Source organism: Fringilla coelebs, assembly GCF_963513975.1.
Source record: "Fringilla coelebs genome assembly, chromosome: 8".
Classification (NCBI taxonomy): domain Eukaryota; kingdom Metazoa; phylum Chordata; class Aves; order Passeriformes; family Fringillidae; genus Fringilla; species Fringilla coelebs.
In genome coordinates, this window is record NC_140066.1 from 16,807,779 (window position 1) to 16,829,114 (window position 21,336).

The 21,336-nt window shown below is 38.1% G+C and overlaps 1 protein-coding gene across 6 annotated transcripts in view; it reads left to right on the forward strand.

Moving 5' to 3' along the window:
• Positions 1 to 1,610: 1,610 nt before the first annotated feature.
• Positions 1,611 to 21,336, forward strand: part of PPP3CB (protein phosphatase 3 catalytic subunit beta) — a 45,534-nt gene continuing 25,808 nt past the window's right edge. For all 6 annotated transcript variants that reach the window (XR_014616342.1, XR_014616343.1, XM_084210464.1 and 3 more), the window contains exons 1-5: positions 1,611 to 1,820; positions 12,422 to 12,622; positions 14,681 to 14,805; positions 16,818 to 16,929; positions 17,787 to 17,932. Coding sequence is in view for 4 of the 6 variants with exons in the window: in XM_084210464.1 (XP_084066590.1) it covers positions 1,751 to 1,820; positions 12,422 to 12,622; positions 14,681 to 14,805; positions 16,818 to 16,929; positions 17,787 to 17,932 (654 nt within the window). In the remaining 2 variants the exon portion in view is untranslated. The remainder of the gene's footprint in view (positions 1,821 to 12,421; positions 12,623 to 14,680; positions 14,806 to 16,817; positions 16,930 to 17,786; positions 17,933 to 21,336) is intronic.

Consider the following 21,336-nt stretch of genomic DNA (forward strand, 5'->3'; position numbering starts at 1 on the left):
TTCAAACTGCATTTGTTACTGGACTCTTGATTTTATATACAAGACTGAATTAATTCCCCCTGCTTCTTGTTTCAGGAGATTTACTTTAAGCTAACATTAAAATCAGAAGGAGTAACATTCACTTACTGTCCTTCCTGTCCTGTGCTCTCCCTGCATATACTGAATTGATACACATCCTTGCTGTTGAAGGAAATAAGCTTTTGTCCTATTTAAAAACCAGGCCCTTTAAATTGAATGTACAATGACAGACATTTGCAAAACATGTGGTATAAAGTAGTAATTCCTGCTCCTGGAAAGGTTAGTATAAAGTAGTAGTTCCTGCTGCTGGAAAGCTTAGCAATTCAATCCAAAATAGTCATCCAGGATTTTTTTCCATGATACTCTAATGTATCCCAGCTCTCTTTTTGCATGGATGCACACATTTTACTTGTGGGTGTGGAATTACTAGAATTCTGTTTTCCCAAAACTTCGTAGTCTTGCAAGTGTACTAATAAATACTGCAAGGGTTTATAATTCTTATTCCCTTAAAATTTTAATTTGCTTCCTTGAGTGTTTTTATGTGATGTTTCATTCAGAGTTTCTTGCTTGTACTGTCTTGGCTGTAAAATAAAAGAAGCAAGGTTAATGCAAGCACTTGTGTAACGTGTCAATATCAATGGTTTTTTGCTTAAACCAAAGAGCTTTTCATGCTCAGATCCTCATCTCAGGTCTCGTCCTTTTCCCTTGGACCTGAATGTGACAAGAACCAAGACGTTGCTGGAAAACAGTACTTCTGAATGGCTTTTCTTTCTTAACTTCCTGGTTTATTGTGTGGAATAGATTGTACAGCTCGGTAAAAATAATGCATATGAACTTCGTGGTTGGTTTGTATAGAACATAAGGGCTGCGATAGAAGGGACACTGTCCCCCTGTCAGCCTGCGGATCTTTGGGGGAATGAGGGGTGCAGCTCCTGCCGTCGTACCCAGGGCCCACTCTAGTCTACTCTTGTTCAGCTCCAGGGCGAAGGCAGAGAATTTGGCTGAATTATCTGTCCCTGGGAGTTTGTCCCCAGATTCTCACTGAGGGGGAACTTCTCTTTCCTCTTCCTTCTCCCGCCAGGTGCTGCTCTGGGTCCCTTTCTGTCGTGCTGAGGGCACGGGCGCGGCCCCTCGCTCCGCGCTGGTTCCCGGTGGGAAGTGAGGGCTTCGCCACCTCACAACACCGCTCCCCCAGCTGTGCCGAACCCGGGGCGGCCCCACGGAGCGGCCCCACGGAGCTCTCCATGGTGGCCGCCCGCCCTCGCCCGCGCGGGTTCGCTGGGGGCCGGGCCATCCGCCGCACCTCCCCCTCAGCCCCGGCCTGGCGCCCGCCCGTCCTGGGGCGGGGGCGTTCCGGCCGTCTCGCCCGCCTCGCCCTGCTGTCCGGAGCGCGCCGGGAGGTGTCGGGCCGCATTCCCCGCCCCGCCCCGCGCCGCCGCCCCGGGTCGGGCGGGAGTCTCGCCGTGGTCCCGGTCGGGGCCGGGAGCTCCGCGCGCTCCCGCGGTGCCCGGCGGGCGACGGCGCGGTGCATGCCGGGCCCGGGGCGGACCGTCCCCGCGCTGCGCCAGGAGCCGCGAGCCGCGCCCGCCGCCATGTTCCGCCGGGCCGCCGCCGCCCGGCGCCTGTAGCCGCCCCCGCCCGCCCCGCCGCCCCCCACCAGCCGCCGGCGGAGGGGCGGACGAAGGCGCTGCCGCGCCTAGCAGCCGCCGCCGGAGCCCGGCAGCGCTCAGCGATGTCCGCCAAGGAAGGGAGCAAGGTGCTGCTGCTCACGCCCCACGCCACCAGCGAACGCGCCGTCAAGGGTGAGCGTCCCGCTGTCCCTCAGCGGGAACATGGCTGCGCGGCGCGGCGGGGCCGTGACCCCCGCCCGAGTGCCGGGGCCCGCCTGGGCGCAGAGAGGCGGCCCGGCCGTGGGGAGCGGTGCCCTCCGTGTGCGGGCCGGGCTGCCCTGCCCGTAGGTGGGGACGGGAGGGTAGCTCGGCGCCTTGCGGAGGCGTGGGATGCCCGCACGGGCGTGGGAGTATCCGCGGTCGGCACTGCTGCAGCGGGGGGACCGAGCTGGGCGCGGGCGGGCCTGTGAGGGCGGCGGGACTGCGGGGGAAGCGGTGGCCGGGGCCTGCGGGCCTGGCGCGTCCCGCCCGGATGCGCTGCCCGAAGCGTGTGCGGGACTGACCGGGGGCCCCGCCGCGCTCCGGCCCTCCCGCGCCCCGGCTCTGCGGGGCTTTTCCGCTGCCTGCGCAGGGGAGCCCTGTAATTGCAGACACTGACAGCGCCGGGGAAGAGCGAATGGGAAGGTGCTGCCTCCCGTTCTATTGGCTGCTGTTCTCAGGTTCCAGTTCTGATGGAGAAAATTCACCTTGATCTATTTCTTTGTGGCCTTCCTTGGTAATCTCGTGGGGAGCCGCTAAAAGTCAAACGTTATACTTCTTAGGAGAAAAAGTAAGGCATTTTGTAGTAGATATATCCATCTAAAACTAGGATGGTCTAGCGACCAAAATGGTATAAAATAGTTCTTTTCTCTGAGCCCTGTGAAGTGTGTCATTTTAGTTTTGTGAGGAGAATAATCCTTTGCAACCAGAGCCATCCTGAAATATGTGTGATAGACCGAAATTGATAGTTAAGGGTAGAGCATGGGTAGTGCTTCAAAGAATTCCTAGGTTTTGTTTACTCAAGTTGCACATCATTTTATTTTGTTTCCAGTGGTTTTCATATTGCACTGTATTTGGTGGTGTCAGTATGGACAATTGTAATGGCAGGCCTGGTTGGAAATCACAGGTGTACACAAGTCTGCTTTTAAGATTGACATTCCTAGGAACACCGGGTCTGACTGAGTTGGCAGGGGTGCAGATCTGGTTGTTTAACTTTTTATGTTACAGAGGGCCTTGAGAAATGAAAAGGATGCGTTTGTCCTCAGTAGGTGTTAATATAAGCCTTGGAATCCCATTGGATATTTTGAACATCGGCGTGTTTTCTAGTAAACTGGAAAGCTTTACTTGCAATAAGTTGTTACTCATTTTGAATTGCTTAACCTGTTGATTTGTTTGAACAAATTGCAAAAGTAGAAAATGTTCAAACCAGTCTATTGGAAACCTGTACTCCTTAGTGCAACTTCAATGTGTGGTTTTTCGACCTGCTGAATTTTTGTACCTTTACTGCAACTTGTGGTAAGAAGTTAAGTTATTCAAACAATGTGAAAAAATTAATAGTAAGTGATCAGATGCTTTAGAATGCAGTGGAAAACCTGCTGATTTCCAAACACTTAATATTTCAGCTTGTCACAATGTGACCTGTGCATGTGGTTGTTTAAAGACTTGCTTCATTTTAAGCAGAATTATTGCCTGAGTTTGCAGTATTTCTTTAAACCTGGGTGTTAGGACACAGAGCTATTGTATAGGTAATTTGTATAGATAATAGATATAGGTTTACCTATTTGTATAGGTAATATTGTATTGTATAGGTAACTGGTCTTTGATGGCTTCATCTGACATAATTACAACCAGTTCATATAGCAGCATTTTTCTGTACCTTCTGTTGACCTGTCCTCTCCATGCCTATCATGCTGAATCACTGGCTTCTGGGGAAAGCCTGGCCAGTTGTGCCAAGCTGTCTGTGTTATTGATACAAAGGACAGGGTGGTTTGGTTTCTCCTCCCCCATTAGGTGCAGTGCAGTTGGAAATACTTTTTTTAGACAGTGACCCCAGAAGTGCAAGATTGCAGGTTATGTCAGTCCTAAGTGGGAGTATCTGTGCAATTTGTTGAAACCGTGCTAAGATGTGACAACTGTGTCACATCCCTCTTCACAAACAGATGCATTGCCTCTTGCATACCAAGAAACATTCACCACACTCTCTCCTATTATACAATGAATAGGTCTTTTATAATGTCTCAGATTCTTAAGAAAAGCCACAGAGAAAATGTAGTAATATTATCTGGTGTATCTCTGTATTGGTCCATATTTCTGTTTTCATGCTTCCTATATACTGTATCTTTTGGGGAGAAAATTTGAATTCAGGACCTAAAGCTTGCTGTTATTTGCATTGTTTATCTTGACTTTATTTAAGTTTTATTTTCTTCCTATGTATCACTGGAAGAGGGGGATAAAGAACAGAATCCATTAAATTTCAGAGGCTGTGAGAAATTGAATTCTTTACCAGTTATAATATAAACCAGTTAGCAGAAGTAGGCAAGAGATGCTCACCAAAGAAGAAATGACTGAATTACTGTATCATCAGTAACTAATTTTTTCTAATAAGGTAGGATAATGATTAGGATGTGTCCCCCTTCATATTTTGACTTGTATATTTAGCAGTTGATGGGAAGTACAGATATGTAGAGAAGTATCTGAAAGGCTGTCAGATGTATTATGTCATATCAGATAGATATATATAAAATAAACATAAAAATAGCTTTAAATATGCAGTCTGGCTGTGTTGTCTATCGTATCTTTCCAAGTACGAATTTTCTCATCAAAGGTCATTGATTGCTTTTGAAGTGTATAAAAAGCTCAAATTTTCTTTTACATGGCTTAGTTAAATTGCCTAAGTAATTTGTACTTACAGAGTTTCCTGCAAATTAATGGTTAGCTGTGGAACTGAAAAACTGTCTAAAGTCAGCTTTTGGCATTTGGTTCCCAAAAGTTGTCTTGTGATGAGGCTTTTGTTACTGCTATTTTCTTTTTCCCTAAAGAGGGATGAGAAAATGTACCTGTTGTTCTGATTCACTGTTTTCTAAGGCACCCTGTCCATCTTTGAAGGATCTTGTGGAACAAATCAGTTCCCTTGTGTCAAAATCTTTTTTCAATAAACTGTTCTTGATATTTAAATGCTCTATCTGATTCTTTGGGTTTGCCTTTTTTTTAGATGACAGTTGACTGACTTCAGTCAGCTCGCCTCACCTTTCAGCCGTGTGACTTTCAAACTTTAAATTTTTCAATGTATCTTTTCTTCTAAAACAACTGTTTCACTGCCTTATAGTAAGGTACCTTTCCTGGGTAGGGATGAGAAAGAGCTTGGAATCTCCCACTGATATAGTGGTCCTGAGCATGGCAGGGATGAGCCTTCGTTGCCTTTTTTTTGAGAGCAAAGCATCAGGGTTTCCCTGACTCTTGCGGGTAGTTACAGCTCAGAGCTGTACTTGGGAGTTCCCATCCGCCCAGCGTTACGCTTTGTGCCCTGTGGGTGTTGCTAGGCCTTGGGACGCAATCCACGGGACCTTGTCATGCTGACCTAATGCTAAATTTGGAGAGTATGTCTGTTCTTCTGGAAATGGAAAGATTTCAGTATTCCTTTGTTTGGGATAGAAGTTATGGTACAATCTGATTGGCAGACAATCATTTAAGATATTAAATGCAAGCTTATTGAAACAACTCTTTAGAGAAACCCAAAGAAATGTAACTCAAATCCTTGAGCAAGCAGGCTCTGAAATAAAGGCTCTAATAGCTACTTTTGGACAATTACACCCATGTAAGGAGAAAAAGAAATCATTGCAGTATTTAAATTTATAATTCAGAGTCTGGTTTTAAAAAAAGGTGAAAAGTTAAGTTAAAAGTTGACAGGCAGCATGAAGCCTGTTTTAAAAATTTTGTAAGGCACTTATGCTGCTGGCCAGAAATTATTCTAAGATGATCCAGAAAAGCAGCAGCATAAAGAGAGTATTAAAGGGTCATATTAAAAAAAAAATTAAAATCACAATTTCGTTTTGTGGGAGAGACAATGGAATGGAACTGAATTCTGACAAGTAAGTGTTTGATTGGTCTTTTTTGTTTCAGGGGATGTTTAGAGTGGATAAATCTTGAATAACAACAACAAAACTGAAAAAACCTCACCCAAAAATGGAAGCCTGTTTCAATTTCAGTAGGGTAAATTGGCAGTTGAGGGCTGGGAAGGTAAGGCCAGAGCACAAAAATCTGGTAACTGCTTGCATGTGTGTTTATTGTTTAAGGAACTGAGGTGTCTTTCACACATGTATCAGTTCTTATTGCTGAATGGATCAAAGAATTTTCTCATTGAAATGTAAGTGGTTTCAAAATGCATCAATGAAAGAAATGTTCCCAAAAAGTTTCCCAAGATCAGAAGATATTTTTCTGGTGGCTCTAAAGGAATTCTTTGGGGGTTTTGGGTACAAAATTGTGGTTTATTTTCCATAGCCTGTGGCGTAACTCATCTTCTGACTCTGAGAGACGAAGCATGGCAGCATTTAAAAAAAATTCTGGATTTAACTGGACAGCTGTAGATCAGTAAGTTTAATTTAAACGGATTCATAGCACTTTTAAGAAAGAGTGGCTTAGCTATATAACCGGAAAATACAGTGTTAAAGAGGAGTTGGTACAGGTTTCATAGATGAAAATCAAGACAAATTGTTAGAATATGTTGAAGAAGCAGTGAGCTTGTTGATCCAGGCAAAAATATTCATCATGTTTCTTTACTGAAGTCTTTAGAATAGGCAGAAGAGGAAATATCTTCTTCTGGATCAAAGTTAGTTAGGAGAGAAAGGATATTAATAGGTGATAAGCTCCCATGGTGGAGGGAGGTTAACATCTGTCATATGCGCTCTTTGAATGTGTTGACAGGTTCTTTAGAAAACAGGGTGAATGGCAAATAGTAACACTTATCCAGGACAGCAGACGTCCAGAGATGCTTCAGTAAGCTCTTGTTAGGCTGGGTGCTTGGTAAAGAAGTTGTAGGAGATGCTGTTCAGAGAAGGAGAGCAGACTCTACAAAGACAGAACAACTCTTTCTTAAACATAGAAGGCAGTGAACTTGGGAAAGAAATATTAGGATCTGTATGGATAACATTATGAAAATGTTAATGCAGTGGCAGTCAACTGGTCTAATAAGAATTCAGGGAGTATTAGATGACCAGTTTAGAAAAAAGAGATTGCACCATCATGCCATTATATGTATGTTGTATGTGCCTCTTGAACAACAACATGTAATTTTGTTCGATCTTCCTGATTTCTTTTCTTTATCTAAAGATATATTTAAAGGTGCAGAGTGCCTTTTGGGCAAGGTGGAGTGACAAAGATGACAAGTCTCTGACTTGGAAAAGGAGCGGTTCAATAGGGGATAGAGTTAGATATTTCTTACCTTATGAATGGTATTGAATGGAAAAGTTGAATAGGAAGCTACTGTAATTCTTGTCACCCTGTGAAAAAGAGAAATGCAGTACCAAATGAAATAGAAAATGTGAAATACCTTTTCATGTAACATGTAATTCAGATTGTGGAATTAGTAGCAATAAGGTGCAGTGGAGGCAAAAGCTGTGAAAATGTCTCTTCAGAATCTGGACAAAATAGTGGAAAACAGTTCTAGCAGTGGTCATAAACATGGTGGTCTGGATGAAACTTTAGAGAAAATCCATAAACCCCTGTTTCAAAACCAGAGTATGGAGAGGAAAAGATCTATGCATATGTCGTTGCCAGAAGTGCATTTAAGCACTAAGTAATCTTTAATATATATATAACACAGCGTGACCATTTTAAGGGCAGGAGTATCTTTAAATACTTTTTAAAGAAATAATTGTCTTTTTCCTGTGAGGGGCATCCAAAAACGTCAACCAAGTTAATTTGAAAAACTACACAGTGTAAAAGATGAATGAATGCACCATGGCATACAAGATATATCCACAGTTTCATTTGAGATTTGAAATTCTATGAAACTTTTGAGACTACAAGTACATGATAAGTGAGGATGAAATAAATAGTACCTTTAGTGCTGTTGTAGGGTTTCCAGGTTTACATGGCCATTTTTTCTTGCTTTTAGGATGCTGGTTAATGTAGCAGGAACCATGCATTCAAAGAAACTTTGGGATAGTTTTGGTAATTTGCAAGAAATTGACTTTGCTGTATCTGTGCTTTCTTGCTTGAGGTGAATAGGGTTACTTGTGGGTTTTGTCAGCTTTTGAGTGTAGCTTTCTGATTCCAGTAGATGTGGCTGTGTATTTGAGCTTATCTAGAATTTTCAAAGTTGCTGGTCCACAGACCATCTGTGAGGCCTTTATGCTATTTCATTTCAAATCTGTTCTGCCAGTGCAGAAGAATGTTTGGATTTATTCTGTCCTTATAGCAGAAATGGATGCTGCATCTTTTCCTTCTGTAGAGATGCTGGCAGAGGTGTGAAAACTCCAGGGACAAATTGAAAGATGTAAATAGGTGTTAGGCTTTGTGATTCTTCTGAGTGACAATACATAGACAGCAATACATTTATAAAACCAAAAGACCACAAAAAGTGACTAAATTACAGAAAAACCACAGACCATTTTGCTATTATGGTTATATTATGGTAATAAACCTGTGAAAATGAACCTGTGAAATGTGAATGCTCCTTTTCACAGAGCACCATGCTTGTATTGCTACATGATACACTTGGTGGACGCAAACATTCTATATACTCTTTTCATGTATACCTATCACCAAAGCAACAAATTCTTTGCAGGCAGAATGTCTGTGTTTAGTAACCTTAGTAATGTGAGGTGAGACAGACTTCATCAATAAAATCAAAAACATTCTTGAAACAGAAGATGCAGTCTGGGATATTGAGCAGGCTTTAACAGCCAAAACTAAATTCATGAAATATGCCACAGGCTTCTGATGGTAAAGGAAAAATGGCTACTTTTTTTCCCTGTGAGAGAAAAAGAATTATTTAAATTTTACAGTCATAAGAACAGGAGCAATTTTGCTTGTGAAAGTGCAGTACCTTCTACGGTTGCTCCCTGATGCTTTTTCTTACATTAGCCTAGGAGCTTTGATCTCATCTTGTTTCATGAGCCTGTTCCAACAGGGTGTCTCTTGATACAAGCCAGATTTAACTGAGGTTATTACAGTGGGCATAGGTATCAGTGTGGTTTAAATTCACAGTATCTACATGTAAAATTTTATTAGCAGCTGCTGTTGTATTTAGTTACTAGGCAATGTGAGATCTGCTTTGGGTCCGGAAGTAGTGTTTGTGTGAGTTGCCATATTGCACCTCTCAGCAGGGATTATTATTCTGGGTAAAGTGCCACACCAAAGTCGTTTTTCTCCTTTGAACTTCTTACTATGTCGTGGGAATTCATCCTTCAGATTGCAGCTAATCTTTTAATCTCCACAGCATGCTTTATCAATGGTAAGATATCAATGTACCCAGAGGCTTGTAGAAAGTCAATGTAGAATTAAGTTTTGAGGTTTTGCTTTCTCTATCTCTTATTGATACTGCAATACAAAGGAAAGGTGATTTTCCCCTCTTTGTTAAAGCATATTCAATTTGTAATAAAAAGCCATCAAAATATTTTCATTAACAAGTCCCAAAAGCTATTCACTGTTTTTTTCCTCAGCTCTACTGTTTACATTTTTTGATCAGTATATTAAAATTGTATCATTTGTATGTATTTTTAAAGTGAAATTGATTAATTGTGACTAGTAAGCAATGGTTTAGTTTAGAAAGTCTTGTCGGTGGTTGTAAATCATGATGTGTTACATTTGTTAGTAACGTTTATACTTTTACTAATAAGATACTGCAGTGTGTATTAGAGATTCATCTCTAGATACTTTTCTATTGTTTAGCTTGGCTGGGAATGGAAGAAGAGAATCCTTTAATGCCCAACAGCATGTTATTTCCTTAGGGTAACTCCTCTTAATTACCATTCTGTTACAGTCCTGAGAGCACAGGTTGTGCAGAAAGACTTTGAAACATGGATTATATTCATGTCTTGGAACACATCATACTGCGATTCTTTTTCCTTAGGCTATAACATTTTATGACTACTTCATCAAAGCTTTAATTAAACCCATTAGTTTACAGAAATTGTCTACATGCTTCAAAATCCTCATCCTTAACCTATTAAAGCAGTTGTAATATTTTTCAAAGGTATGTACTCTGATACAGTGTTAACTTTTGCTGGAACAAACTCAAAGTATAAAATGGAAAGAAACAGTTTTTCTAAAATGTGTTACTTTTTATTTACTGGGTGATGCAGATCATGGCCAAAATCTTTAGCCATATTTTATTCTGCCTTCTCTGAAAATTATTCTTAAGAAATCCTTCTTGAGCAATGGGAAAATACATGTATTATGTGAAAAGGACTTCTTTGTTAAACTCTGAGGAACTAGTTTTAAGACTTCATTTTTTCATGAGGCAAATACAGCTTCAGAGATCCTTAATTATTTCTCATACCGCAGTTGTGGGTTTTGGGCATTATGGATAACAAACCCCCAGATACAGAATTTTAAATCTGAGTCTTCCTAAGTATATTAATTCAAATAATTTAAGACAGATCTTGACACTGGAGTAAAAACAGCTGGATTTTTAGTCTCCCAGAGAATATAATTCAATAGACAAACTCAAAGCTTTATTTTGTTAGTAGATACAAGAACTTTATTAAGAGAAGAAAGTTTCATTTACCATGGACTTAAAACCCCTGAAATATCTGAACTGCCATAAGGAAGAGGTCTTCTTGAATTCTGCAGCCACTGGTAGTTGTAGTAAGTTAGTAATGATTAGAATTTCAGAGAATGAAGAAGGGGTGGTCACTTCAACAGACCATTCTCTGCCACACCCTGCATCTACCAAGAAAAGCTTCCAAAAAGAACAAAACGTCATCTTTCACCTTGGTAGATCTGAGTAATACTAGGATTAATGGAACACAGCTTTTAAAAAACTGTGTCTAGGAGGTGACTGACTTTGGTTGTGGGAAGGTGTGTGAGATCTCTAATGCTTTTGAAGGAATTAAAGCAGGAGAAATCTTCTTTTTGAGTTATCTGGTCTCTCCTGAAACTAAAAGCTCAATTTGAATTGCTGAAGGCAGCTGTGGGCCCACAGATAATGTATTTTAAAAAGTGGGGCAAGAAAGAGCCTAAAACTGATTCATGTACAGATTGAAATAAACTTCCAAATAATGCAAAAAATAACATTAAGAGTATCTGAAGGTTAGAAAGGTAAGTTCAGAAAAGCAGGGAATATTAGAATTGATGCTTGCCTGGTTATAATTAAGTGCTTCTAAAAATTAGATCAATTTATTTTGTCAGAATAATTAATTTCTCTTCTCAGAGCCAGATTTATGTTTTTAAACAATTGTGCATGGAACAGAAGTTATTGTCTTTTGATGTCTTAAATAAGTTAAGTTTATTAACATTTGGACTACATGGAATTTTAGCCTTTCTGAGTGAAACTTGAATTGCTGATAGAGGCTGAAGGAAAGGCATAAAATTTTCTTTTCATTAATCAAATACTTTATGTCCATGGAAAAGTAGTGAATTTGTTCTACAATATCTAGGGACACATTTTGCAGCAGCTTTTTGCTACATAAAAACTTTTATAAGAGGAATAGTAGACCTATCTCTAGTTTATTTTCTAGAAAAATTTAATTTCAGTGAATATATGTATGATTTGTGCATCAGGTGTTTTATTTTTACTCCTCCATAAAACAGAAGGATAGCAATGTGTTATTAGTAATCTAGAAATTGATTTAGAGGAAGTCAGGGAATGTTTCTGTATCTAAGCATTGATTTTTGGAATGTAATGTTTAAGTTCAGAGAGTACAAAAATAGACATGCATACTCTATCTACAAGTGTATTCATGCCACTAGTCTTATCTTTGAAAAGATGTGCTCCTCCTATTTTTCTCTTTTAACACAAAGTATTAAAATGGTGAGAAGCAGAATGGTTTTGCTTCTGTTGTAGTTCATTCTTTCAACAGTAGTATGCTTGAGGAGAGGACAGGTTCAGATTAGTTTTATTTCCTGTAATATCCTGAGTGCCATGACATTGCTTAGTGGCAATTTTGAAGTGTCATCTTTTTCCATGGCTCGCATCCATATTTCACTTGTGCAGTAACTGAACTGCAGATTGCCAGATGTGCTGTCTGGTCAGTTGCTGAGCCTGCTTTGGTTCCCAACCACTGCTTACTGACTCCTTTTATTTCTCATCTTTTGAACAGTATTGGATTATTTTCTTGCTAGCTTTGCATTTGTTTTGGTGGTTCTTTTTGTTTGGCTGAGGTCTTTTGGTGGGCTTTTTCCCCTGAGGCTTTGATGATGGGATAATTTTTAATTTTGAAAGTCTGAGTGGCTATTAAATAATCCTGCATCACCAGTACTTCATGATTCCTTCAGGAAATGGTGGTATAATGGAGAGAGATTATTTCCCTTTGCAAAGTCCGTTTTGACTCTTCCAGATATTGTACGTATTACTATGCCTTCTAACTCTGTTTTATAGTTTCTACAACCTTGCATAGTAGAGGTATTTATTTTTTTTAATACATACACAGCACTATTCTGTCCAGATTTTAATGATGTTGTAAAATTCCTTGGTGAAAAGACAAGTTTGCTGTTTGGGATAGCAGCTATTCCATGATAGATCCCCATTCCTAGATGGGCTCCATTTTTCAAATTGAGTGTCATGACTGCTGTTTCTTCTTTTTAAATTTTAGCTGTCCCTTTTCCACCAACGCATCGCTTGACATCTGAAGAAGTCTTTGACACAGATGGAAGACCAAGGGTTGACATTTTGAAGAACCACTTGATAAAGGAAGGTCGAGTGGATGAAGAAATTGCGCTTAGAATCATCAATGAGGGTGCTGCAATATTACGGAGGGAAAAAACTATGATAGAAGTTGAAGCTCCAATTACAGGTAATATTTCTAGGTAATTTCATGCATAATTAAATTTGAAAAAGCCAGAGTTTTTCAGTAGTAGATTTTGTCTTCAAATTGCTGAACCAAAATGTCTCTGTTAGTCCTACTGAATTATCCCTCACAACTGCATTTGCTTAACAAATGAAGGCATTAAACCGTTTGATAAACTAGTAGGATTGGTATTAAAATTGGGAATAAAGAAGGAACTAGTTAAATGCTGTTGAAATATGAACTTCTAATTCCTTCAATATTATAAGTAGGAATAAAGGCATCTACTTGAACTCAGGATAATTCTGAAATCTAAATATGTGAAGAGAAGCTCATTATTGTGGTTTGGAACAGGTACTGTGAACTGGGATTCTTAGTGAAAAGTACACCTTTATATTGTTCTGTAAGTGAGAACTGGTGACTGCACATAAAACCATGTTCTTGTGAGAGCAATAGTACTGATAGATTGTTTTAGCATCTTTGACACAAGGGCCAGAGCCACTGGGATACAAAACTGACTTTTAATGTTTTCTTGAGTATTTTCATACTTGGAATGTTCTGTTTCTGTTTGACCTGGTGAAAGGTGGAATTGGTGTAGTTTAATACTCTTATGTATAAACAGTCTAGACTCATAGAAAGTAGCTGAGTTGCATGTCTGTTATTCATGATAATGAAAGTTGATTTGCTTTTTATGTTCAAATCACACTTTCTTTAATCTGAACGTGTTTTCTTCTCAATGGACTTATATAAATTAAATTAGTGTCTGCACGCTTCTTTTAGGGCATCAGCTTGTTATTTGTTAGTATTGGGTAAATGAAAACTTTACGTATTATTGCTGACATTTAAAAAAAAATTAATGATTGAAATGGTGGAAACTACTAAGTGGCTGACTGAGCTCGTAATTCTTTGCAGTTCCAGATAAACTCAGAATTAAAGTTTGTTTAGTATTCTTATATTTCTGTATATACAGGTAATTGGTGTATTGGCAGTTTAAAAAGGAGGAAAGTTCTTTCAGTGTTTGAGTAGAAATCTTAAGAGAGGAGACATAAAAGAGTGCACATTCTATTTAGTCTCATGTTTTGTAGATTGTGATGACAAATGGTCTGCTCTATGGGAATAACAACCTTTACAATGTGGTGTGCCATATCCAATATTTCTTTCCAAAATTAGGGCAACTTTTTTCCCCAAAGATTTTACTGATAAACTCTAAAAAGTCAGGACATGCTATTTGTCAGTTGATTGGTGACATTTTGCATCAAGGAAAGGCATTATCTCTCAAATTCCTGTTGTTACCAGTGACACCTTATGCAGAAGTGAGAAGGCAGCTCCTGACTTCCACTGAACTGGGAACTCCTGTGGGAAAGAGGAGATAGGAGCAGTCATCTCTTCCATGCATTTTTTAATTACTTTTTTAAAGTTGTGAGACGACTTGGTTTTGCTGTATGCTCCCTAAAGACTTCCCATCTGCTGCTATCTTTGGCACTTCTGCCTTTGGTTGCTGACCACTGGCCTTGTCCCTTCTCATATTCTAAAAACACAGGAGAAATCCACTGTTGAAATAATGAACTTGGTTATATGAAGGAGAAAAGTAACTCAGCAAGGAGAAGATATGATTTTAGTGTGTGATATGAGTTTTGTTAGTCTGACTCAGGAACAAAAGTGCACTCCCTGGTTTTTTCAAGTTCACATGGATTCAGCAAATTTTTGTGAAGTAGCAGGCATTTTCGAATACACATGCCAAGGAGAATTTGCAAAGATACCTAAGGAGTTGGGGAGGGCGTTAAAGAGGTGCTTACACCTTTCAAGACCTCAATGCTCAGTGCATTAAATGTGTTGGAAGAATATCCCCAGTCTCCTGGACTCAGAGCTATATCATCAGTATTGTCACAGGTAGTGAAGACAGCATCTTAATGAAAAGCAGAGGGGGAACCTTCAAAAATTTCGTTTTTCCTGCCTTATATCTGTCTTTCTTCTTAATTAGAAGTACTTTGTGGATGTTAACTGTAACTTGGTAACTTTTCCATTAGATTTTTTTAAAATTAATTCGAACAAAATTTTTGCTTGCAGTGTGTGGTGATATTCATGGCCAGTTCTTTGATCTAATGAAGCTGTTTGAAGTGGGAGGATCACCTGCTAACACAAGATACCTCTTCCTCGGTGACTATGTAGACAGAGGTTATTTTAGTATAGAGGTAACTGAATATATTAATCTGTTCTGTCCTAATTTTTTTATAAGCAACACTTTCACTTAGGTTTTCAAATGAAGTTTTAGGTCTGCTTTAACATGTGAATGTGTTCTTCCTTGCTGTGCCTTCTCCTGTGATAAAGGCCTGCTTACAGGAGGATGTTGACCAGTCGTTTGGACTGTCCTGTTGAAAATCGCCAGACTTACTCATTTTTTCTCCTCTTTCTTTAGCTGGTTTTCTAAAAGTTGAATTCTGTTACATAATTATACGTACTGCTGCTTGTCTGGTAATATGTTTGTATGTTTGTGGAGAACAGGTGAGTGATGACTGCAAGGTCTTTTAATTATTCATAATATTATTGTCTGTTTATTTTTATAAAATAAACTAATTTTATTTATATAATCAAATGGTTTTTAATAATTATTAATGTTTTTCTTTACAAAAATTCTTAGAGCAAATACAGATATTCCCTAAGGATGACCTGTGTTTCTGCCATTAATTATTCAGTTACTTTGAATTCAAAGAATTTTCTTATTTTCAGCATGTTTCTTAAGTGTGCTACATTTCAAAGATATTCACATATTCACATCAATTAGTTTCAGAGCATGGTTTTTAAGTTAAGTATTCTTCTGTAACCAGCCTGGGAAGTGCCTCAGCTTGGGATCTCTTCATAGGTACTAAATCTAATGGAATAGCTTGCCATTTGAAATAGTGTCACAATGCTTTGAAATAGTGTCACAGTTGCAAGTCACAATGTAGTTCTTTCCTTTCATTATTAAAATGTTGCAGTTCTGATACTGTGTGGGCATGTGCTGGGAAAGGCATGCACAATGCATTTTGGGCTTGTTAGAGATAGTAGACCAACAGGAGATGCAGCAAGACCCATTGCCTCAAAGTCATCTTTAAGGAAAAATTTCAATAGATATTCCCTATTTATTAATTTGATCTTTGCCTGTTTTTAATGATTACAAATAATGTAATTGTCCTTGAAAAAGGCATTTACATATCAACTCTATATGTTAATATATCAAAACCTGGTATGAAAGCTTTTCAACCACTACAGTTTAAAAAATTTCTGAACAAAGACTAGTTTTGCATGTTTTTACTAAGAAGATAAAAATTCAGTAATTAGGTTAACTAAACTTTACAATAAAAGTCTTTCATTGTGTTTCTCAATGTTTGCAGTGTTTTTTTAAGTGTCCAGTTTGTTTTCTTTCTTCCTTTTTCATGTATTCTGCTGTTCTATGCAAAATAACTTTGAGTAATGGTAGCTTCAGGGTATTGGAACTTGTTAAGAACAATGATAATAAGAGGTTCTAGGTGACTCCCATGAAGTCAAAAACTTGTGGGGTTTTGAGATTTCTCTGCTCAGTTAAAAATACAAGAATTAAGTTTGAAATTTGTGAAATAGTTTTTGAGCATTCAGGACTGCTGGAGGCGTTGCTGCTGATGTTGCAGTAATAATGATAGATGGAAAATTACTATAATTCTTTGACTTTGAAAAAGCAGTCAGCTTCCCCAGTGTTTGAGGAGAGGATGATTTTCTCTGTCCATTTGTAGTTTAAAAATTATATCCAAATGATGTATCTAACCTTAAGGGAAATTATTTTGTCAGGGGATTTTTCCCCAGTCTCTGTTAATAAATGTCTGCTTTTCTTCTTATGCCAGTGTTTAGACTCATATATTATACCAGATTTTAGGTAGAAACACATACAGTATTTATCTAGATGAAAATGTTCTACAGTTTAATTCTGCTGAGTTTATTTTATTATTGAATATCCAGCAAACATAATATTTTTTCCAATATTCTGTGTGGCTGTTATTAGGAAAAGTAATAAGCAATTTGCATAACTCATGTCCAAAACTGGATTCAGGGAAGTAGTTCTATTTTAAAATGGCACATTAAGCAGTACCTGCTTTTTGAAACTGTTAACATCCTTACTCAGTATTTCTCAGTAATAAGTTTTAAAGTTCATATAAGCTAGTGTATTTTACTGGTTATCCTGTTTTCTCAACAGTGCGTGCTGTACTTATGGGTCCTGAAAATTCTTTACCCAAGCACATTGTTTCTTTTGAGAGGCAACCATGAATGCAGACACCTAACCGAGTATTTTACCTTTAAGCAAGAATGTAAGTACTGTCTAAGAATGTAAATTAGCTACTTGCAACCTGCTGATCTATTGTCTGTCGTTGTGCTTGAGAGATTAGTTTAATTAAGGCCTTGCAAACATCTGGAGGCCCCATTGATTTCTGTAGAATTGCTTGCAGTTCAGTGTGGCCTTGGAGTGCAAGAAGAGAGCTGGCCATAAATATACATTATGGAGTAAATTTTGATGTAACAATCTTGATGTTAAAATCCTGGAGAGGAAGATAATTTTGCTCTAGTCTGGAGTGCAGAGTAACTTGCTGAGCAGTGTTGTGAAGCTAGCAAAAAGTCCCTACTGTGGGATCATTTTTCCATTTGGAGGACTGATTTCAGCTATACTAGTAAGATAACTCTTTGGTGATATAAGCTGCCTCTCCATTTGAAGGCTTGTATAAGTATTGATCCTGTGATAAATGGATCCTTTGGCCTGGTGAAACCCTCTTTGATGTAGGTAAAAATTATATAATCTATAATCAGTTCTTGGCTTTTAACTATGAATGAGAAATCACAAATTTCTTAATAGTGTTTTATGCTGAAGTATGCTGTATAATTGTATAAAAATGTTAAATAATTCCATGATTATTTTAAAAGCAAAAATAGTTTCTTCACACTTGAGATAACAGAAGAAGTGAAAACAGTTTATCGTTCTGGAAGAAAATATGTCTTAGAAACATGCTTGCTGTTTAGGTATTTGGAAATGTTCCTTTAAACCCCAAAATACTCATTGTTTTGGATTTTTTTAAGCATTCACTTTGATATATATTCTTACAACCTTGATCCACTAGAGTATTTCATCCATATATTATGGATTTTTTAATTATTTCTATTTTCTTTCCTGCAGGTAAAATAAAGTACTCTGAAAGAGTCTATGATGCTTGTATGGAAGCTTTTGATTGTCTCCCTCTTGCTGCTCTCTTAAATCAACAGTTTCTTTGTGTTCATGGTGGACTTTCACCAGAAATTAATACACTAGATGACATTAGGAGAGTGAGTATTTTGTGTATTTGAAAATAAGTGGAAATAGAGATATTTATATGATGCTATACAAAGTCATCTTTATGAAGTTGTCGGTATATTTTCTGTTCTTGTCTCTTGTTGAAGTGTAAATCAGGAGCTGAAATGAAGGCTAAGCAGTATCATAATTAAAATCTCATGGATTATCTAGTGCATTTTCCATTAGTAGACTTCATTGGGACAGCTGGGACTGTTACACACAAAGAAGAAACACACACAAAGAAGAAGAAACCTCAAAATCCCCACATAGTTTTTTGAGACAGGTAGTACATGTGAAGAGTTTCATATCTAGTCAAACTAATACATTGTATTTCTTTCTAGATAAGAGCTAGTGTTCTCATGGCTTCGAGGAGAAAACTTGTTGAAAGTAATTGTAGTCTTAAAATTGTTTACTATATCTAACATCATGTTACAGTTATTCTCCAATTTCTTTGAAATTTTTTTTACTGTCTTAAATATGTGGATTTTAGTTTTGACAAAGTGAGATATTGCAGTATTTAATAGAAATTCAGATTGCTATTTAAAATGGCAAATTTGGTAGGCATTTGAGTAACATTTGAGGAGTACTTCTCACTGTGGTGAATGTGCTGAGTATATTAATAAGAAGAATTTAAAATCTTTTTTAAATATTACACAATGGAAACACTAAATTGTGCTGTGCCATTTAAAGGGCAGAAGATTGTGATAACATGAGTTATCTGTTTCTAATAATGTGGTTTCTACTTGCATGGATAGCTTGTCAGGTGGAGACTGTATCAGATGGGAATTTTCAATCAAAATGGAATTTTCCATTGCCTTCATTTTTGCATACTCATTTTAGGCTTCTTTTAGTTAACTTAGCTGACATCTTGACTGCTGCACTTGGAACTCAAAGCCATTCCTGTTATGATTAGGAACAGCTAACATGTAGATGATTTCAGCTTAAAATATATGTAGGTGGTTCTAAGAAACCTTGTGATTATAGGTAAGGATGGAAGAAAAAATGTGGTTTATCCACAAATGGAAGAAGGTACATGGGGGCCTGTTTGTAAAAAAATCTTAATGTCAGAGAGAAAGTAAAAGCATGCTCCTAAATTGCTTTTATACTATATAAAAGTATATATTGCACCCTATTTTGTCTTTTTATCTTCATTAATTACATTTCTCATTTTCTTAGCATTTTCTCCTTTATTTGTGCTTTGTTTTTCTTTTTTACCTTTCCCTTTCCTCAAAATTTATAGGCCATCAAGTTGAATGCCATCAAGTTGAATCTCATTTTTGAATTCCCTGTATTTATTCATTAGGGATTTTTTGTAATGATTGGACCATTTCAGAGCCTCAAATGTCAGTTTATTTCACTTACAGATATTACACTGCCAAGCAGGGTGATGTGAGAGGAGGAGAAAATGGTAGAAGCAGAGAGGAAGTGTATTTACTAGATCAGTGGTGTAAGTGGGAAAATGTACTGAGGCACGTTGCATTGTCAAAGCAAATACTAACATGTACAGAAATCCAAATGCGTTGTGCAGAGAAAGGGAAGTAAGAAAGCAAAGAGACTAAAGAGTGCCATTCTCACAAAGCCTAACACTTCTCACTATACAGATGGGAAGAAGCATGGTCAAGGCCTTTTGGAAAGTAATATAAAGAAAACATATTCTGGAAAAACATTTTGGAAAGCCACTCTTATAACAGGATTGTGATTCATGCTAGTCTCTAGTCTTGCAGCTGATCAGGTTTCACAGTGTCAAGTAAATTTAACTAAAAGGTAATTCTCTTGTCTTGGCCTGTACTTTCAGATGTGCTTTTATAATGTTCAAGGCTACATTAGGCTGAAATGTTTATAGGCATATATGAAAATCTGCATTGTATTTTCTTCTGGTGAAAAACACTTTTATAAATATAAGGCAGTGTTAATAGAACTGTTCCTTGGGCCTTCTTTGTTTTTAAAGAATCATCTGGTAACCTGAAAAAGGTGCTAGTCGAGGATTGGCAGTGGCTTCAATAGCTGCATTAGAGCTTGGCATGCACTGATATTTTAAATGTGATGTGAAATGCTCACTTTATATCTAGGAAAAAATCTTATGCTTGGGGTACGAGTGTGGTGTGTGAAGTTACTTCTGTAAGCAATCAAGACAATTGTATAATATTTCAGGCCTTCTGGTTTATTAGCAAAAGTTCTTCTAAGGAGAGTTCTTAGCTGCAAAAGCATAATTTATGTGGCATAAAAGGGAAATCACAGCTCTATAAATAGTGCAGGAGTCACCTAAGAAATAAAGAACAATTCTATGCCGCATGCTGTTTCTTCTGGATGAAGTCTTAAATCAGTATTGATATGCAGGAAGGTGAATAAACTACACAATTTAAACTATTATTTTTGCTGCCATAAATTTACTTCCAGAAGAGGACTGCTTTCATACTAGGCATCACAATGAGTCCTAACCGGAAAGGTTATTCTGGGTGCTTCATGTTTCTGCCAAAATGGAAGTCTGTCAAACTTGTGGTAATCTGATTTTTATTTTCCGAACATCAATTCCCTGAATGTTCTTATTGTCTTGGTAAAGAGTGTCTCTTTCAGACACATGTCCATCAACTTAGAGATGATGTTTAGTTGATATAATTTACACTGCCAAGACTTCTACTGAAACAAAATGCCAGGAATTGTCGTTTTTAAACCTAGCATTTTAGAAAGAAGGAAGTGTCCAGGTAAGATGGTGGGGACTCTAAAAAAAGAGAGACAAAAATTTATTTTCCTCATTTACAGCAGGTGCTCACTCTTTTGTTTAGCTTTTGGTGATACTAAGGCTTGGTCAAGTTGCCTCGAAATATATGGCAGCACAACTGGGAATCTGTCTTTGTAATACTTGCTTCCTTTCTATGGCCTGCTGAAATTTCCTTTTGTTCAGTAATATGTAAGATGGCTGCCACTTTTCACTGGCCTTCACGTTGTTCTTTAGGCTTTATTAGGTGCTAGTTGTCAAGAAAATTAGGACAGATTAATTAAAACTGGTGTCTGTGTGTGAAACTTCTGTGAAGGTCTTTTGCCTCAAAAGCAAAATTGTTTTAATTTGCTGTACCTTAATCTGCCTCTCAGGTTTTGGTGCTTCTGAATTGGAACATCCATGTGGAGCTATAATGCATGTCACTTTAGTTATCCTGACAGCATAATACCTTGGAAATAATCTAGATTTAAATGTTTTACAGAATATTAAAAAAATACACTACCTAGTTTTCTGTTTCAACACCAGGTGTATTGATTCTTATTTTTGAAAATTGTCCTTCTTGGTTACCTTAATCATATTTAGAAAAATGTTAAGCCAGTTTGTATTGAGATTCTGTGTTGCTATAGTCAAAGCACATTCAGAAATAGTTAAACCAGTAACAGGTGTTCTGAATTTACT